Genomic DNA, 19,313 nt, shown 5'->3' with positions numbered 1-19,313 from the left:
GCGGCCCTGGAACCGCGTTGCCCCGGCGACCGGCTCGGCGGGGCGGGGGCGGCCCCACCGCCGGTGCCGGTGCCGGTGCCGTGCGGGTCTGCTCCGGTCCCTGGTGCCGCGGCGCTCGGCCCGCGCTGCCGGGGAGGGCGGGTGGGAGGGCTGCGTCGCGGGACGGGGGCTGGGAGCGTCACTGCATCGCAGGGACGTCCCTCCTCCGGGCTGGGTGGGCAGAGGCGGCACCCGGGCCCTGCGTCCTGCCCCTTCTGTGTGGAGCGAGCCCCGCCGCCCGGGCACTGTGCGGGGAGGCTCCGCCATCCCCTCCCACGGTGCAGCCTGCCCCATCGCCCCCGCGGGCAGGGGCGGCCCGTGAAGAAGGGAAACTCGTCTCCAAACTCCCCTCCTCCGAGGGACTACCGGCTGCACCGCGCTCCTTCGCCGGCCCCGATCCTTGCCCAGGGCAAGCGGAGAAAGTTTCCTGTCCGAAGGCTCGGCGGGGGCGAGCGGCGGCCGCTGCCGCAGTGTGTGCGCTGAGGCGGGCGCCGGGTGCGCTCGGGGAGGCGCTGCGCGGTGCCTGCGCTGCCTCCTTCAGTGCTATGTGAGAGGGACTCGAGGAAAGCATCGCTTGCCGAAGGCTTTAGTTGTTACATGCATCCAATAATCATCTTCTCCAAAATGGATTTTAGCCAGAGCAATTTGTTTGGATACATAGAAGACCTGCAGGAACTAACTATTATAGAGAGGCCAGTTCGCAGGAGCCTGAAGGTATACACTTCAAAATACAGTGATGATTTAAAATCCATTTGAATTTGTGTCTGATTTATTTATGCATGGCTAACTGAATAAGCAGCTTATTTTTTACAGCATCAGGATACTAAAAACTGTTTTCAGTAATTTTGGAATAAACAGTGTTGAATTCTATATAGCATGGGCTTAATGTCAGTATAAGAATATTAAGCTGGGAGAAAAATATACTTAGGTCTTTAGATTAATCTATATGTGACTTGTTTATACTTTAAGTGATTAGTAGTGGTAGTGTCTGAAATGGAACTGTACTTGTATTACATTCCACCTTTTCCTGATGAAAGATATATTTGATAGAATTTGAAATATTGGCTAGAGATTTAAGGGTTTAAATTCAAATTACTCATGGAACCATCCCTGGATATGTTGGGAAGAAGGGGCTATTTTAAGAAGATTAAAATGATGAAATAGTAAGGCATTGTAAACTCATAATCTCTATTTCATGCTTGACAGACACCAGAAGAAATAGAAAGACTGACAGTTGATGAAGAACTCAGTGATATTGAAAGGGCTGTTTATCTACTCAGGTATTTCCTAAAATATTACTGTGAAACACTGCTGGCAATCATGCTTCCATACAGCTTTTTTAGTGCTTTACTCTTCACTCATTTTATTTTCTGTCTTTCAGTAGCAGTTCTATTTTACTTTTTGCTATGTAAAACGTATAGGTAAGATAAAAATAGGTACTGTATTCTTATTATTTTTTAAAATGCATAGAATAGGATAACTGTATACTTGTATAAACATTTCTGAGTTTCTGATATGGCCCTCACCAACATTGAGTTGTACTTCGTCTGCTTTTCCCCTGCAGCTGGTTTTGCAAGATTCACTGAGTGTTAACGTTAATAACAGCACTCATTCAGTGATTTTGTATTCACTGTAAGAGAATATTCACTCATGAACAGTTACCACAGGCTGATAACAGGGATGTTTGAGCATACTGTATATGTCTTGGCTTTCAGAAGAGAAAACTTGACAGATTACTTTTATAGTCCTTAAGAAATACTGTAGAAGATACTGTATTAATACGTCCCTGTTTTCTGGTTTGTCATTTTTTGTCTTCTTCCTTGTTCCTTAAAGTATTTATTTGCAGCTACTTGAACAACTTACATCTGACAGTCTATAAAGATCTTTCAACTACTATGTAAGTCATCTTTGAGAGTACAAATGTTCTGAGGGATTTTGAGTTGAATATGCATTTTTAAACAATATCTAGTAATTGGAGAACCAGCTGCAGCTCCCTCTCAGTTTGCTTATTCTGCTGGTTTAAATGCTCTTCTAGTTTATGCCTGTCATCAATGTTCAGAGCAGATATTCCCAGTGCCTTAATTTTCTCTTTTGGGGGCACGTGGCATTATTTTTAGGTAAGCATTGATGCTACTTTTGATACTGAGTTTTGGAGGGGTGTTTTCTTTTTTGTTGTTGTTTGCTTTTTTTAAATGATATTGAACTTTATTAAATAGTGGGTTTTAAAACCTGGCTTGCTAACAGTTCCTGTAATGAAAGCAGTCTGTTGACTCTAGGGAAATGCAGAGGAAATAGTTTTCGTGTGGCGCTTATAATTGCAAGGGATGCATATTGGTTTGGGTTTTTACCTCACAGCAATCAGCATAGTTGGCTTCCCCTGTGTGGCAGCAAATTTCTTTGCTGTTTTCCTAATTAAAGATCACATTTCCAGCAATATGTCTTTACTGGATCATTGCCTAGTTAAAGGGTAAAAGGTCCCACTTCATATCTTTATCTTACTAATTGCTTTTCAACCTGGCCTTGATCTTCTCCTGACATCTTCATCTCTACTTGAGCAGCTGTTCTGGAAACATTATTTTCCTTGTGGTGAAGTTTTCGCTTTTGCCTCTGCATTGTCCTCGTTGCTGAAAGGTAGCTTCAGCTCTGCTTGATAAGCTTTCCGTAAGGCAATCACTTGCTGTGATTGTCCAGGTATGTAAATACAATAATCCAGTGGAAGCTTTTGCTGTTCAGTAGCATATTGCCTTCCCTGTACTGAGTGAAGTGTAAGCAGAGTTGAAAAGCTGCCAGTAACACAGGCAGTATCCTTTATATGATATGTACAAAGGTATGTATTTTTTGCTTGTCTGGCATTTTAAAATCTATTACAATAACATAACTCTGCCTGTTCCTGTTTGACAGTAATGTCAGTCTGGTCTTTTCATGCCTCATTTTCTCACACAGATGAATTATTTGCTGTCCTTTAGGTTGTCCCTGATGTGGGACTTTCCTTGATGTTATCCAGAAACACACTGCCTTTTCTGAATATCCCACTATAAAAATTGCTTTCGTGAGATTGAAATGAATTGTTAATTATGTTGGTGTTGTGCTCCATTCGGAAAAGATGATGCTACCTCCATATAATTAAATAATATGCAAGAACAATAATAGAAAGCAAATCTCACACCTTAAATATCTACAAATAGTATCAAAATACTTACTGTTGTGTCACATTGTCTTTTAAATTGTCATTCATGTAATCCTAATCTGCAAGGTGGCGATTTTTTAATTTGCTGAGGAAGATATCTTTAGTGTTGCTTGTACAGTACAGTGGAGCTGAGTGAAACCTTAGTATGATACAGCAAAACTAATGTTTACTAATTATTTTCTATGAAACTCCATGAGCAGTCCTCATATTTCAATGGCTTTGCTTCTGAACCAAAAAGCTCAACCAGTTTCTTCTCTTTTCGCATTCTCCTGTCCCTCAGAAACTTGTCCCAAATTTCTCCTCCCCACCATTGAACTTGGATATATATATGCAGAGTTGTTGCAAGTTTAGTAGATACTTGTCTTTTCTAGAATTATGCTTCTGAAGGCTTTTACTATTGTATTCTGAAAACAGCTACACTGACATCCTAGTGGGAGAGAGTAGTACAGCCTTTTATTGTCTGAGGTGTTTGGTGCCTGAATAGTGTGTGTGGGGGGGGTTTGTTTGTTTTGAGTGTATGCTTTTTGTTTGTTTGGGTTTTGATATTTTCCCCTGATTCTTACCATACTGTGTATATAACAATGTATCAATTTTCCACTTATCATCAGTTAGTTCTTTTTTCACCTCTTGTGCTACTTCTCATTTGTAATACTATGGATTTTTTTGGCATGCTCTTTTGCTACTTGATACTGTAAAAAGTTACTTGTTCTGCTCATCTGGTATACGTTGGTATCCAAGTAATGATTATTTTGTGTTTCCACAATGTTTTGTCTGTCTGTATCTAGCCAGGATGTTTTGTCATAGATTTTGTGAGTTTCTGTTCGTTGCCTTTCCTTATGTGTGACATAAATCTGCGTCTATAAATGTTCTTAGCACACGGTGAGTACATTCAGACATTAACTGTGTTGGAGATCTCATTTTCATGAGATTCATTTTAATTGGTTTTCTATTGTTACCTGTCATAGTTTGGTTTTACATTCTAAAGTGCTAATTGTAATTTTGATAATCCTGACAACTTTCTCTCTCCCCCCTGCCTCATTCTTAGGGGATGACTTTGCTTACAGTCTCCCCACTTCTGCCAGTACTGTTCTTCAGGTAACTATGCAGTGAGGTAGATTGACAAGATGATCTAGCTGAAGCTGATATTTTTTAGTCAGATTAGTTTTCATCTAAATCAACTCCTTGATTTGGCTCATCATGTGAATATGGAAACAGTTGTGCAAGCAAATGGGAGGGGACTTGGTAGCTCTCCTAATGGCCAGGGTCACTTTAATATGACATAGGCATTGGTGAACTTCAGCTTTAGATCATTGTCGCTCAGAGTGCTCAGTTTTAATTAGATAGTGTTGAGCAATTAGACTAAACAAGTTCTAATTTAATAAGAATGTGGTAGCAAATTGGGTCATCTTTTGTTGTAATCTCAATTAACCTTGATTCTGGTTGAGGAACTGGGCTTCCTTAGACCAGGTTGTGAGGGGTTTCTGTGAACTTCCCATTGAAATCAAATGGCTTTCCCATTGAAATCAAATGGCAAGAGACCTCTGAGTGTCTAGGATCTGTGTTTTTGAGCTTCGGCCTGAGTGCTTGGTGGTTACTGGAGGATCTGCCTGGAATCACCAAGGAGTGGTATTCTGACTGTTTTGCATGTTGCTGGTGCAGCAGAAGAACAAGGAGAGCAAAATAGCTTTGTGCATCTCAGCCATGTCGATGTCAAGATTGATGGCTTATCATAAAGCCATCAGCAGATTAAGACAAGCTGCCAAACTGCACCGAAGCAACTGAAGAGTTTGCATTCCGCTTTAGGACATTGTGACGTCTACTGGCACAGTGGCAATAAGAAGCTCAGGGACAGTAATTTTTATTCCTGCTATGAACTTCTGCCTGTAGTTTTTATTTCCATGTTAGCTGACATTTGATTGATGTCATTACTGATTTTTATTAGTCTTACTGCAGCTTGCCCTTTAACGGCACACAGCCAATAGCAAAATATCTATTCTTTGCTTGATGTGAACCTGTTTTGGATACAAGGATGCTTACTAACCTGCACACTACAAGAACGTTTAGTTTTCTGAGAACTTTTCTGATAAATACCCCTAGGGATTTTACATTGTTTTGTGTACTTTATTAATTTCTATTCGGCTACTTTTTGTTTGTTTGTGCCTGCTTAGTGCTAAAGCTTCCAGGCCTTGACATTTCTGTCATACTCAAAATAATGGGGTAGTAATGACTTATCAAGCTGGAAGACTGGATTCACCCTTTTGGGAGCACACTGTACTTTAGTTTTGGAGTGGTCCTATCTCTCAGTTTAGAAAACACCACAGTCTCCCTCCAAAACACAGTTTTTGATGACACAATAGCTATTTTATCTAGATTGTACAGAATTCAATGCCTACAAATTTAGCATGTCTTTAACAAAACCAAAACTAAACCAAAAACAAAACCCCAAGAAGCTGTGCTTTTGTAGTCATTCTTAATTAGCTACAGTGTTCTCAAATTCTGAGCACCTCTTCGTACAGTGTATGTTGTTAATTGTGTCAATTCCACTACTGTTTAAACCGTTAACTTTTTTTCTTCCAGTTTTTAGCCTTCATCATGTTAGTCTTGGAGATTTTCTTTTCTCTATAGATGCAGGCATCTCAGCTTTGAATTTAAATGAAAGTTTTCTTTTAAATGTAACTCTGGAGCTGATCTTCTAGTATTACATATTGTGGCTTTTTTTTGTGCTATGTAATCATGAGAACTGGATAGTCTATTCCATTTATAGCACTTCTGAATTTATGGTACTGATGCATACATAGGCTACTGAAAGATCCAGCTGTCATGCTGAGCACATTGGAAAGCAATTCTTCCAACTATACTGGCAAGCTGTAAATACTAACATAAACCATATTTCTTCAGTTGCTTCTCCTTCCCCCATCTTATTTTGTAAACTACAAGTTAAGTTTTATAAAAGTTGCATTCGTGATTCACATAGTTGAATGGTTAAGTTAGTTGCCTTGCTCTGTTGTGCAAATAAATTTACATATATGGAATTGATTCTTTCACCTTAAGGTGAAAAGTGTACCTGTAGTCTTCTGAAATTACACTAAGTCACATACTTTATTTTTTTCTCCCCACATACATTAAAATTTAGACTTATGCAAATGCTTGTGTTGATCATATTTGTTGAATCAGAATGATAGCTGAGGAACCAGCAGGAAGATGGCAGTGCCAGTCCTCTCACCCCTCTAGTGTTAGTGCAGCTTTTACCCATGTGCCTGCACCGCACATTGGGGAATTAATCTGAGGGAAACCCTGAAAATAATGGTTAGTTTTAAAACAGAACAACTAAGTGATACAAGACTTTGTGCACTTGAAAGACCTGTACCAGCACAAAGAGATTGGGTAGCAGCATGAGAACTGTGTCCAGGGGTGGGTGAAATGGCTTTGAGCCTTAGCACTGTGTTTGGCTGGCTGACAGTGTTCATGGAGCTGAGGTTTTCTGATGTATCATTTCACAGTAAGGTTAAGCTGAATAAAGGTCTTCCTATAACAGAAAGAGTATGTCTTCTTTCCTTATGTGACTGCATTTTACTGGTAAGTTATGTGTGCCAGCAGTAGTCCTATAGCAGGCATGCAGGCTCCGTCAGGTTAGGGAACTAATACTAGTTTTAACAAATCTTTCAGGTACTCACTTCCAGCAAAATATGAAACTGCATGACCGCTCATGCTACTGTAACTGTGAGCGTGAGCAGAGAAGTCACAGGTGATAGATTGCTTTCTCATGAATCGCAGAACAGATTTAGTTCAGGTTACTCTAATCTGGAATCTATACTTTGTATCTGTGAAGTACTAGTTGAAATGACCAGAGAGTATAAAGTATCTGCTGTAGTGTACTTAATGAGCCCTTTGAAATGAAATGAATTTCTGGAAGTCTTATGTGTGAGCTGCAGTGGGTGCGATCAGTAGTAGCTCTTCCTTATGCATTGTCAAATTCTCCTCTGGAGTTGTAAAGTACGTTTCAGAGCATCTTGGGCATGACGTAATAAGAAGAAGCTAGGTAGCTGTGTGGATGCCTTTTTTAATAATAAACAGAGTTGAAAGAACCTTAGGTTTTCTTAACTTCTAAAAATTGTAGAAATTCTAGAATTCTAGAAAATATCTACATAGGAATATCCAGCTAAATATTTACAAAGTTTCTTTCTGTATCACAAATCTCATACAGCATGTTGCCCAGCAGGAGACTGAGTTTGTTTTGTTTTTGTTTAGAGGAGCACTGGCATTTAATAAATAACTTTAACAGCTGCACAGTTCATTTTGAGATGGCACATAATTAATGTGTAAGTATAATAATTTTCCTTTGTATCACCTTCCTTAGAGAGTTCCAAGTGTTTATAACGATATTTAGCAGCTGTAAGGAGTGTTTATTCTCATGCTTGCTCAATATTACTAGTTTAGGTTTGTGTCCTTTGCTTGTTTTGGGAAGAGGAAGTAGTATTGCACTAGTTTATGTCATAACCTAGAGATACATCCAGTGAAAACTGCATGAGGATGTAGATGGGAAAATGTAATGATTTGTGTTAGAATATATCAAGGGTACAAACTCCTCAAAGAGGTAGTTCAAGCTGTTGGTTTCTGGCCACACAATAAAGTGCTCTGAGAGCACTTCCACATGATTGTGCCATGTACTACAATGACTGTCATGTTAGTGGCTAAAACAGGTATCTAGCAGATTTTCTTGCAAATTCCTTCAGGTGTTTTGAGGACTATGTTGTAGGCTTTTGGAGCCCTTCAGATGTTGTGGTGTGATGTTTCCACGGCTCTGCACTCTGATTCTGCTTCATTTGTTGCTGACAGAGAGAAGCAGCAGCAGTTGGTACTGGTCCAGCTACTCTTCCCCTAAAAGCAGTAGTTAACATTTCAGTTTTGTGAGTATCACAATATTACCATTACCTATCCCAAAAATCTGAGTACTCCGAGACTCTTCAGAAGAAAGATTCTTAGTGCTGATACACCACATATCTTTACATTCAGAGCTGTGGAGATTCCTCTGAATCTCCAAAAAGTCAGGCAGATAACACTATTATGCATTCATTCACATTGCTGCACTTTCTAAACTTTGTGTGAAGGGGAGTTGTTTCGCTGAGAGGAAATTAGGTTCATAATTTAAGGACTTCAGTGACTAGGACTGCTGTGCCTCAGCTGATATTGGCCTTCTATGATGGGGCTACAGAACTGATGGACAAGGGTAAAGCAGTTGATGTCATCTACCTGGACTTGTGCAAAGCGTTTGACACTGTCCCACACGACATCCTTGTCTCTAAATTGGAGAGACATCAATTTGATGGATGGACCACTCGGTGGATAAAGAACTGGCTGGATGGCCACACACAAAGAATTGTGATCAATGGCTCAATGTCCGGCTAGAGACCAGTAACGAGTGGTGTCCCTCAGGGATCGGTGTTGGGACCGGTCTTGTTTAACATCTTTGTCGCTGACATGGACAGTGGGATTGAGTGCGCCCTCAGCGAGTTTGCCAATGACACCAAGCTGTGTGGTTCGGTTGATACCCTGGAGGGAAGGGATGCCATCCAGAGGGACCTTGACACGCTTGTGAGGTGGGCTGATGCCAACCTTATGAAGTTCAACCATGCCAAGTGCACGGTCCTACACCTGGGTTGGAGCAATCCCAGGCACAGCTACAGACTGGGCAAAGAAGAGATTCAGAGCAGCCCTGCAAGAAGGACTTGGGGGTGCTGGTTGATGAGAAAATGAACATGAGCCGGCAGTGTGCGCTCGCAGCCCAGAAAGCCAACCGTATCCTGGGCTGCATCAAAAGGAGTGTGACCAGCAGGTCGAAGGAGCTGATCCTGCCCCTCTACTCTGCTCTTGTGAGACCTCACCTGGAGTATTGTGTGCAGTTCTGGTGTCCTCAACATAAAAAGGACATGGAACTGCTGGAACAAGTCCAGAGGAGGGCCACGAGGATGCTCAGGGGACTGGAGCACCTCCCGTATGAAGACAGGCTGAGGAAGTTGGGGCTGTTCAGCCTGGAGAAGAGAAGGCTGCGTGGAGACCTCATAGCAGCCTTCCAGTATCTGAAGGGGGCCTATAGGGATGCTGGGGAGGGACACTTCGTCAGGGACTGTAGTGACAGGACGAGGGGTAACGGGTTAAAACTGAAACAGGGGAAATTTAGATTGGATATAAGGAGGAAATTCTTTCCTGTTAGGGTGGTGAGGCACTGGAATGGGTTGCCCAGGGAGGTTGTGAGTGCTCCATCCCTGGCAGTGTTTAAGGCCAGGTTGGATGAAGCCTTGGGTGAGATGGTTTAGTGTGAGGTGTCCCTGCCATGACAGGGGGGTTGGAACTAGATGATCTTGAGGTCCTTTCCAACCCTAACTATTCTATGATTCTATGAGGCTGTGACAGGAATAATTTTGAATGAGACACAAAATAGCTTCATTGAGATTCAAAATTAATCCTGTTCTTTGTGGTATAGAACTGTAGAATCAGCCAGGTTGGAAAAGACCTTTAAGATTGTCAAGTCTTACCTTTACCCCAAGACTGCCAAGTCCACCACTAAACCATGTTAGTGAGGGCCTCATCCACACTTTTTTTGAACACTTCCAGGGACAGGGGTTCCACCACTTCCTTGGGCAGCCTGTTCAAATACCTGATCACCCTTTCAGTGAAAAAGTTTTTCCCTAATATCCAATCTAAACCTCTCCTGGCTCAGCTTGAGGCTGTTGCCTCTTGTCCTATCACTTGTTATTACTTGGGAGAAGAGACCAACGCCCACATCACTACAACCTCCTTTCAGGTAGTTGTAGCAAGGTACCCCCTAAGCCTTGTCTTCTCCAGATTGAGCAACCCCAGTTTCCTCCGCCATTCCTTATCACACTCGTGCTCCAGACCCTTCACCAGCTTTGTTGCCCTTCTCTGGACCCGCTCCAGCAACTCAAATGTCTCTCTTGTAGTGTGGGGCCCAGAACTGAACACAGTATTTGAGATGCAGCCCCACTAGTGCTAAATACACAGGGATGATCCCTGCCCTGGCCCTTCTGGCCACACTGTTTCTCACACAGGTCAGGATGCTGTTGGCCTTCTTGGCTGCCAGGGCACAGGCTGGCTTATGTTCAGTGGCTGTCAGTCAGCACTCTCGGGTCCTTTTCTGGCAGGCAGCTTTCCAGCCACTCTTCCCCAAGCCTGTAGCATTTCATGGGGTTGTTGTGGCTCAAGAGCAGGAGGACCTGGCACTTTGTCTTGTTCAACCTCATACCATTGGCCGCAGCCCATTGATCCAGTATGTCCAGATCCCTCTGCAGAGCCTTCCTACTTGTAGAACTGTTTTATTTAGCTATATTAGAGTTAACTTTAGTGGTATTAACGTTTTCATCTTTGTTCCAACAGCTGGTAGTCTAAATGCCAACACTGTGGTAAAGTTACACTGGATCTTTGTCAAGCCTCAGAGCCCTAAGATTTATGTCACAGGAAAGAAAGCAGGGTTGTTTAATTTCATTTTTTTACATCAGAAAACAGAATTGGAATGCAGGCAGTTCTTGAGACTAAGCAATTCAAGGAGGTCTCTGTCATTTGTTGGGAATTTCTCCTACTTTGGTAGGAGTGTCTTATTTAATCTTTCAGGGGCAGCTTGTTGTATAAGAAAAGTTCTCTTTAGGTCTTGAAGACAAACTATAAAGGAAAGTTGAAGTGATTTCTATAGTGAGAATTTCTATTCACATAGTCTGGCAAAGCCTGTATTACAGCTAAAGAACCAACTCTAAGATTATATACAGTTATAGGACTTTGTGCCTGAGAAAGAGGTCACTTCAGATTCCAAAACTGATGCCACAAGTAGCACCTCTAGCCAAAGACAGAGTTATGTCCTCAAAAGAAGATTTTTAAAGATCGGCCAGTGATGCGAAAGTAGTAAGAATCTTTCCATTTGAAGGTGATAGTGATGGGAAAGCTATGTAGCTAAGTTCTTGAAACTCACACTCCCAGAAATAACATGTCACTGGCATTCTTGTCTCTTGATTCCAGTGTATAATTGCCCTCCTAGAACAGGTTGTGTATGGGTCTTTCCAATCTGAAAATAACAGAATCCTTTGCAGGCTTTGAAAATAAGTGTTCTCTAGCTCTTATGGCTATCCCATTCACTGGAGTTCTTGAAGTTGCTTCTCTCCCCATGAATAACCTTGTTGGTCTAATGGAGACACTTTTTGGCAAGATGGAGTCTTTCCCATTGAGTGTTAATTCCCTGTAGCCTATCAGATGAAACCCCCTGTCTAATGGAAGAAAAAGGTCTTTTTGCTTTATGAGTCATAATCAAACAGAATGAAAAAAGAGACAAAGAACTGCTTGCAAACATCTGTTAGTTCTCTTAGATTTTATCTGAAACATAGTTTATTGCCTCTGGCTGGTACTTTTATACAAGCAGAAAAATGTACCAGTTGTTTCATACCCATGATATTATTTGAATGGACTCTTGATGATGCAGATATTCATATTTAAATTCTATCATTTAGCTTCTTTTGCATTCAGGTATGTTTCTGCATATTTCTGTTTGCAATCATTGCCCTGTGAGGGGTTAATGTTAAGGAATAAAAATATCAGCCTCTGGATATGTCCCTCCGTATCCTAGTAGCTGTTGTTTCAGGAGAAGTTTTGTTTATTCCATGTTGCGTGACTGTGGGTTATGAGAATGTGTACAACTCTCATGTGTGGATTAGCTGAGTCATTGCTTGTCACTTGTACTGATTCACAGCAGAACCAAGGGGAATTGCTGTGCTTTACTAAACTTGTTAACTATTGTTGGAAACGTCTTGCCCATCTACCCTTAATTACTAATAGATTTTAGATACCTACCCCTTTCCTGGCAGATTCTACAGGTAGACATTACTACTTAGTCATTGTGTAATTCCAAAATTACACACCATTTGTTTACAGAAACATGCTACAATGTGATTTTAGTCCTGGTGTTTCTCAGTAGTTCTTGCTTTCCTGTTCTTCCACTCCTTAATTTACTATATACAAGAAAGTCAGACCTGGGTTGAGTGTAAGCAGGAATAGATGAACTGATGTTAATGGAATTACATCATTTTAAGTATATGAATCCAAGCTGAGTATAGTAACTAAGGATCTTGTTTTACTGACTTTATCTGCTTAGAGTAGCTGGGGAGGTATTTGTAGGACTTAAGGCTTTTTTTTTTTAAATCTATGGCCTTGCAGATGGCTCAATACAGATCAATACAGGCATTTTTCTCATAGGTTTTTGAAGTTAAATCTTCCACTTGATTGTAGGATAAAAAAAATTACTTTTTTTTTCCAATTTCCCCAGTGTATCTTAAATCAGAATGATGTCATTTATTTTATTTTGTTAAAAAAGCAATGCACTATAACTTTGAACAAAATTGCAAGAGTTGACACAGGGTTTTCTGCGACAGTCTGGGAGCACGAGGAAGGGTATAAGCAGAAAGTCTCGAAGCTCCTTTTTTTTGCTTATGAAAATGGCTTTGTGTACAAACTGCCAATTATATTCCCAGTAAAAAGTCCACATTTCTTGAAGTAAGTAGAGTGAATTAACTTTGGAAGTAATCAGCTTTCCCATCCAACATCTATTCTTGAACAGGAAAGAGCAACATTAAGCACCGGAGCCATCATTTTGTGCTGAGATTAAAGTTGTTCAAAGCTCCAATGCATTCTCTTTACCAGTTGGAGAAGAGCAGGAAAGTTGGACGCAAGCTGGGTTGAAGCATTGATAACTCAATTGATATAAACAGAGCTGCACAGTAGAAGTGCTGTTGCGCTCAGTACTACCATTACATTTTGCTTGCGAAGGGTTGTGTCTGCAAAATGGAATGACTTACTGTTTACATGTGTTGCATGAGAAGTGCAGCTCATCAGCTTGTGGCCTGACATTCTAAAGTAGATTATACTTGTTTTATTTTTTTCTCTGCCCTCTGTTACCAAGAGTGTCTTGAGGAGGATAGACTAGGGACAGTAAGGAAATGCTTTAAAAATGCCAACTATGTTTTTGTTGTAAATAGGAATTGATTGTATTATCTCTGACAGAATAAACATATGTAAAAGAGAAATGTGAAGGGCATCTGCTTACATATTTGTATTTACATGGTAATACTACTTACATTGTTGGGTAGGCCTGGAGATAAAAATGCTGGCTTTAAAGGGAGAAACAGCAAAGATGCCATTTTCACTGCTGAACTTGTAACTGAGCTTTTTGAGGAGGATGATTTCTGTCCATATTAAATAGAAAACATGAGTCACTGCCTCGTTGCTGCTTGCACCAAAATTCTTCTGTTATAAACAGTTAATCTTCTTTCTGTAATTTAATTTGAAAGCTCTGGATTAGGATACCTTTTTCTTTGCCATTCTGGGAGCTAAAATTGGGAGCTAACTATTTTAGGTTATAGTCTTGAAGGCAAGATTTAATTTTATTTTTGCTTTTTACAAATGCACCATGTGATAACCACTGAATCAATGGAGAAAAGAATGAATGCTATTTAAAATTAAACTGCTTCTTTAGTATAGGTTTTAGCCCAAAAATATGTCTGTTTTCTTTGATTTTTATCACCATGTAGGTGTATTTTAAGGGTTACTTGTAACTTCTTTTGAACCTTGCATGCCTTTGTATTACACACAAAGAAAATTCTTGCATCATTTGTAATAGATGATTAGGTGCATACTGGTACGGAAAAATCAACTCTTAAGGTCAAATAAACATATTTGTGCTTTGACCACTTAAACTGTACCATGTATTTGAGAATGATGTGTTACAGAGTAGATAAAGCACTAAAATTAATACCCAGATCTTAGTTTCTTGCTTATTTATTGCCAATTCTGAAGGTTTTATATACCTTTCCAGTGCCTCATCTTACATTTTGATTAAATTAAGATGCCTTTCTTTTTTTTTTTAGTGAAAAATTGGAAAGTGACTGCTTCTGGATCTGTTGCCTATAATGCCCCACACCTACAAGACCCATGAGTTGAAGAAGAGTCTAAGTAGATTTTAGTACTTAATAGCTCATTTGAGGTGTTCATGACTCACTGCATGCTTTTTGGTGAAGGATGCAAGTACTAAGTATATTTTCTTTATTCTGTAGCTCCTGCTTTTTGAGATTAACATACAGATGATCAATGTTATTTTTCCCCAGATGCTATTCCTTCCCTTGCAAGTGCATACAGCTTATTTTCCTTTTCTTTGCTTTCATCCCTATAACTGAGGGTTTATTTTAAGATCATTATCCTCCCATGGAAGAGACTATACACTGAATACCAGCTGAGATGGTTTGTGACACCTGTAAATACTGTTGTCCCTGTGATACTTGTACAGAACTTTGGAGTTCTGGTTGCACTGCAGTAGCGTTGGTATTCTAAGCACTGTGTGCTGTTTCTAAGGTCAGTTGTACCTGTAGATATCCATTAGAATGGATGCCATGTCAGATAGGTAATAAAAGTAGCATTAATATATTTTGATAATATTTCACAATGAGTTTAAACTGAAAATTTACTGTCCCACAACTTTTAGTAATCAGTTAATTCTGTTCATTTTCAGTAATAAACAAACCGAAGTGGGACTGAGGGGAGGTGGTGTGCAAATGGTATCATATCAGTGATTGCCTTTTACTGTATTTTTTTTTCTTTTTCCATGTTACTTTTGCTTGTGTAGAAGGCTATTGATACTAACACAGCAAACACATAAACCAGATAGTCTGGTGGTTAACACTGGTGTGCTGTGAAGGATCTATGCGGTGGAACATATTTGACACACATTCAAAGGAAAGAGATATTATTTTCTTCCAGAGATGATCTGAACTAATTTTAGTAAATGTGGGTGGAATTACTGGTAAATGCTTTATTTATTCTTTCCATTGCAGAATGTCAAAGTCTTTGGGGGATAATTATACCATTAGAAATAAGTTAAAATATGAGTATGTGAGTTAAAAAATAATCTAATAAAAAGCTATTTAAGATCACTGTAGTGATTTGGAAGGCAGGGAACATTATTTGGATTATAATTACCTAAACCTAGTTGGGTAGGCTAGAAGATTCTGGTGGTGCGCTCATGGTGGTTTTAACAGGAATGTAAATACGGACGAATTATCTGTATATATGATACTAATTTTTATCTACTTTTTGAAACTATTCTGCCAGAGAACTGGAAATTTGCAAGACTTGTGTCATCATTTCAATTTGTTTATTGTGTTAATTGTATTGTCTGGTTTGATTATCTGTCCACTCCAAGCTGCATGCTGTCAATGAAACAAATTCATATATTTCTGAGAGACATGACTCTGACTCTTTCCTCGTTTTAATTAAGTAGCTGAATTTTATCCTCCTTCCCAAAGTGAACATGAATCAAGTAAAACACTTTTTTTTGTTTGGCAGAAAGTGAATCAGCAACAGCTTGGGGTTGAGGTAATTTTTAGTTATTTGCATGTTTATCTCAAAAAGCTGACTTTGATCTATGGTTGCTTCTGACAGACGAGAAAGCAACACTAGAGTTAGTTCTTTGAGATTGTATTGGTGATGCATGTAACTGCATCAGTTTGAAGTAATGTCCAATACTACTTGAAACTATTTGAATAATTAATAGAAGTCAAACAAGTAAAGCTTTCCACTACAGAGCTGTGTAAAAGGTAGCTTATATGAGGAGCAAGTTCAGTTTTGTGTTCATTTTCTAATTATTTTTTTCTTCTGAGTCACCAGGCCTTTAGAGTATGACAGCAATAATTTGGTAGAAATTAGTGTTAACTAAAGTCATTCTGAGATCACAGTCAGATTTCCTTGGCTGGGAAAAAAGAACAGCTTCTACAGCTAGAGCAAAGTTTTTAGACCTGTGAGTCCATTTGCTAAAGGAGAGATTGAAATATACAAACATAGCTTTCTGGATCAAGAACCTTTAAATATTTCTGAGAATATTCTTATCACTTCCACAACTATTAGATTAGAGTTGCTATGAAGCCCCCCCCACTAAACAACCCAGAATTGATACAAGATGAAGTATGTTATGGTAAGAGAGGATGAGAATGCATGATTGAAAGACATAGGTAAGTAATAAAGTAGGAGCTTTTGGATATGTTGTTTATAGTGCCCCACACTTAGACCCATGAGTTGAAGAAGACTCTAAGCAGATTTTAAGTACTTGTTAGGTCATTTGAAGTGTTCATGTCTTTCATACCACAAACCACGTACCACATCTCTGTGGATGAGATATACTGGTACAGTAAATAAGAACGAAAAGAGATCTGATGTCTAAATTAGACTGTAAGATAAATTTAGGTCAGCAGAAGTAATTTACCCTTCTAGAATTTTGTTAGCATCTGTGATTCTTTTTTTTTCTCACTTTCTGTGTAGAAGAATTACTGTGTAGAAGAATACTTTTTCAGAAGACTTCTTATATCATATAATGAATGCATGCTGTGAAATGACAAATCTTATTGAAAGTGAAAATTAGAATTTCAGGGTCAGTGAATAAGGACGGGCAGAGAAGAAAATATCAGCTACTGGCTCATTTGTGTTATGTGACCCAGAAATTGGAAATTGCATTATCTTGATGTTGGAGTGAAAAGACTGGTTTTACTCCTAAAATTTAGATGCAAAAATAAAAAGCACAAGATGAATTCTACTCAGAGACCGTGCAAAATGCAGTATGTTTTATACATCCTCTAAGGAAGAGGAAAAACTTATCTTCTGGGAAATAGTAATTTTGATACAAGGGTAATATTTGAGAGGAAAAATGTGTTCCTTTGAGGCACTTTTTACATTCTTGAAACTGTTATTAAAATTCAACAGGGAAAAGATTCATGTTTCTTCATAGTAACTGTTGTCTAAACTCACAGAAACTGATGATATTAGGAAGAATGGAGTGACTGTGTCATTATGGTACATTTGGTTTGGCTCAGGAACAGAAAGGAGTATTTGTTTAAGTTAGACACCCTTTCTTTCTTTGACAGTTCAGCAAGCAAACAGAAATAAGAAGCGTCAGTTGGCCAAATTGATCCTGGTAAACAAGGTTACTATGAATACAAAACTACTGTGCAGCTAAATCTTGGTTTTCCATTCTTACTTTAATTGCACTAGAAGTTTCATGTGTATTGGTGCATCTTCAGATATGCACTAAAAGCAGATTAATTTCTTCTTTTTTAATATGTAGATCATGTAGATTTTATTCAGATGTGCTGTAAAATCACCATGGGCACATATATCTGAAGTAGAAGATCAGGATGAGAAATTGGTTTTGGAAGTTAGATTTTAATAGAAGGCGTACAACATCAAATTGCAAAGGAATGTTCATACTGTGATATTATCAGGACTTCTGACTTCTTGAAAATGGATATTAATCACATGCTACATTTTCAGATTAATTTTCTTCTTTCTTATTTTCAGCAAAATTATAGCAGCCTGAAAGTAAAATTTCTTCTCTTTATTTGCTCTGGCTAGACAGGTAACAAAGGAAGGGACGGAAGAGCTAAAAGACAAAGCTGCTTAATGCTTCTTTGGCTCCATCACAGTCTTGGCCTTAGTTATAGTCTGGTTTGTATCTATCTCTATTCTAGAATCTTGCCTATTATCATAAATGTCATGTACTTGAAGGCTTGCATATATAAATGTTATATAGTGCATTAGTACATAGATAAAAAGGACATTAACTTCTAGGACAATTTAAATTGGTTTTGACGTTACATATGCTCCCTGGCTAGCTGTGGTCTTCAAAAGGTGTTCTGACAGTGGAGAAATTACAGCATATTGTTTAGGAGCCCCGATATTGTATTTGAATACATGAGATTAGTTACAGTGTATAAAAGAATTAATATGATACATAGATCTGTGATTATGTGTATGTGCGTGTCTAAATGAGTAATCCTTTTTAAATTCTTGTACTAGCTTTCTTTGAGAAAGAAACCTCTTTTTTTTTTTTTTTTACATTTACTGTACAATGCCAGAAATGTAAGCAGTTTGATCCATCAGATATCTGATTAAAACAAAATATCCCAAATATCTTGTGTATCTTTACAGTTTCAAATCCTAGGAAAAATTATCAGGTAAAGCATTGTTTTGATTTCAGTTACTTTCGTTTGTCATTTGCAACATGGCAGAGGATAATGTACAAGAAATTTTGTACAGCACTTCATCTATAAAATCTCCCTTGTAATATATAGCTTCAAGGCTATGTTAATATTTGCACATCTCAAGCTTCTCAGGCTTTGTTTAATTGAGACTCTTATAGGAAGTTATTTTAATAGAATGACAGAGCCTTCCATGGGACTGGGTCTGTTTATAATATAACAATATATGTCAAATAGATGTTCAAACAGTCCTGTTATATAATTTGTTTACGGAAGTATAAATGTAAGCATACATAACACAAAATGAAAAGAAAGTAACTGCTTTACACCAGTGTAAAGAAAGGGTTATACTTTCAGAGAAAATACCAGATTTTATTTTATCACAGGAGTATTCACCTTAAAATAAAAGGAAAAGTAGTCTTAAAATCACACGTGTTTGTTATTTCAAGATGTTTTTTTACTTTCTGCTGTTTGTTCCTGTCGTGGTTGAACCCAGGGCAGTTACCTTTTTTGTTAGAAACCCACCTGAAATTATGCAAAGACAAAATTAAAAAGAAGACTTGTAAAAGTGTTTGTTTTTACTGAACAAGAATAGTATGTAGAAAGCAGTTTAATAAATTTAAGTCTGTGTCTACCCATCCGTATAGCAAATATTGCTGTGTGAAAATCTTTACAATGAAATGAAGAAGGTTCTCTGAGGAAGTCTTACGGGACAAGCACTTTTATGTTATTGACAGAAATACTTATCTGGATTTCTAGTTTGCCTTGGCAACCAGTATATTGTACAGGACAAGAGAAATCCTGGGAGGAGAATTGATATTGGATCTTTCTGAATAGGCTAAATCCTGTCAGATACTGAACTTTCGTACAAATAGGAAATTGAGTTTAGAATTTATGAATCATGGGCAAAGAATAGTTTAAGTAGTTAGGGACCTCTGGAGGTTATTTGGTCCAGTGCCCTGCTCCAAGCAGGGCAAACTTCCAAGCCTAATGTAATTTAGTGTTAGATCAGGTTG

General features: G+C 38.9%; 1 protein-coding gene across 6 annotated transcripts in view; it reads left to right on the top strand.

Moving 5' to 3' along the window:
• Positions 1-223: 223 nt before the first annotated feature.
• The window catches only part of PPP4R4 (protein phosphatase 4 regulatory subunit 4), a 90,354-nt gene continuing 71,264 nt past the window's right edge, over positions 224-19,313 (top strand). For 4 of the 6 annotated variants that reach the window (XR_010613904.1, XR_010613903.1, XM_065685542.1 and 1 more), the window contains exons 1-2: positions 224-753; positions 1,246-1,319. Coding sequence is in view for 2 of the 6 variants with exons in the window: in XM_065685542.1 (XP_065541614.1) it covers positions 637-753; positions 1,246-1,319 (191 nt within the window). In the remaining 4 variants the exon portion in view is untranslated. Of the gene's footprint in view, positions 754-1,245; positions 1,320-17,693; positions 17,765-19,313 lie in introns of those variants that run through there. The other 2 variants (XR_010613906.1, XR_010613905.1) reach the window with 2 other exon arrangements.

Source organism: Lathamus discolor, chromosome 6 (genome assembly GCF_037157495.1).
Source record: "Lathamus discolor isolate bLatDis1 chromosome 6, bLatDis1.hap1, whole genome shotgun sequence".
Taxonomy (NCBI): domain Eukaryota; kingdom Metazoa; phylum Chordata; class Aves; order Psittaciformes; family Psittacidae; genus Lathamus; species Lathamus discolor.
Note: the sequence above shows the minus strand (reverse complement) of the source record. Positions and strands in the feature narration are given on the sequence as shown.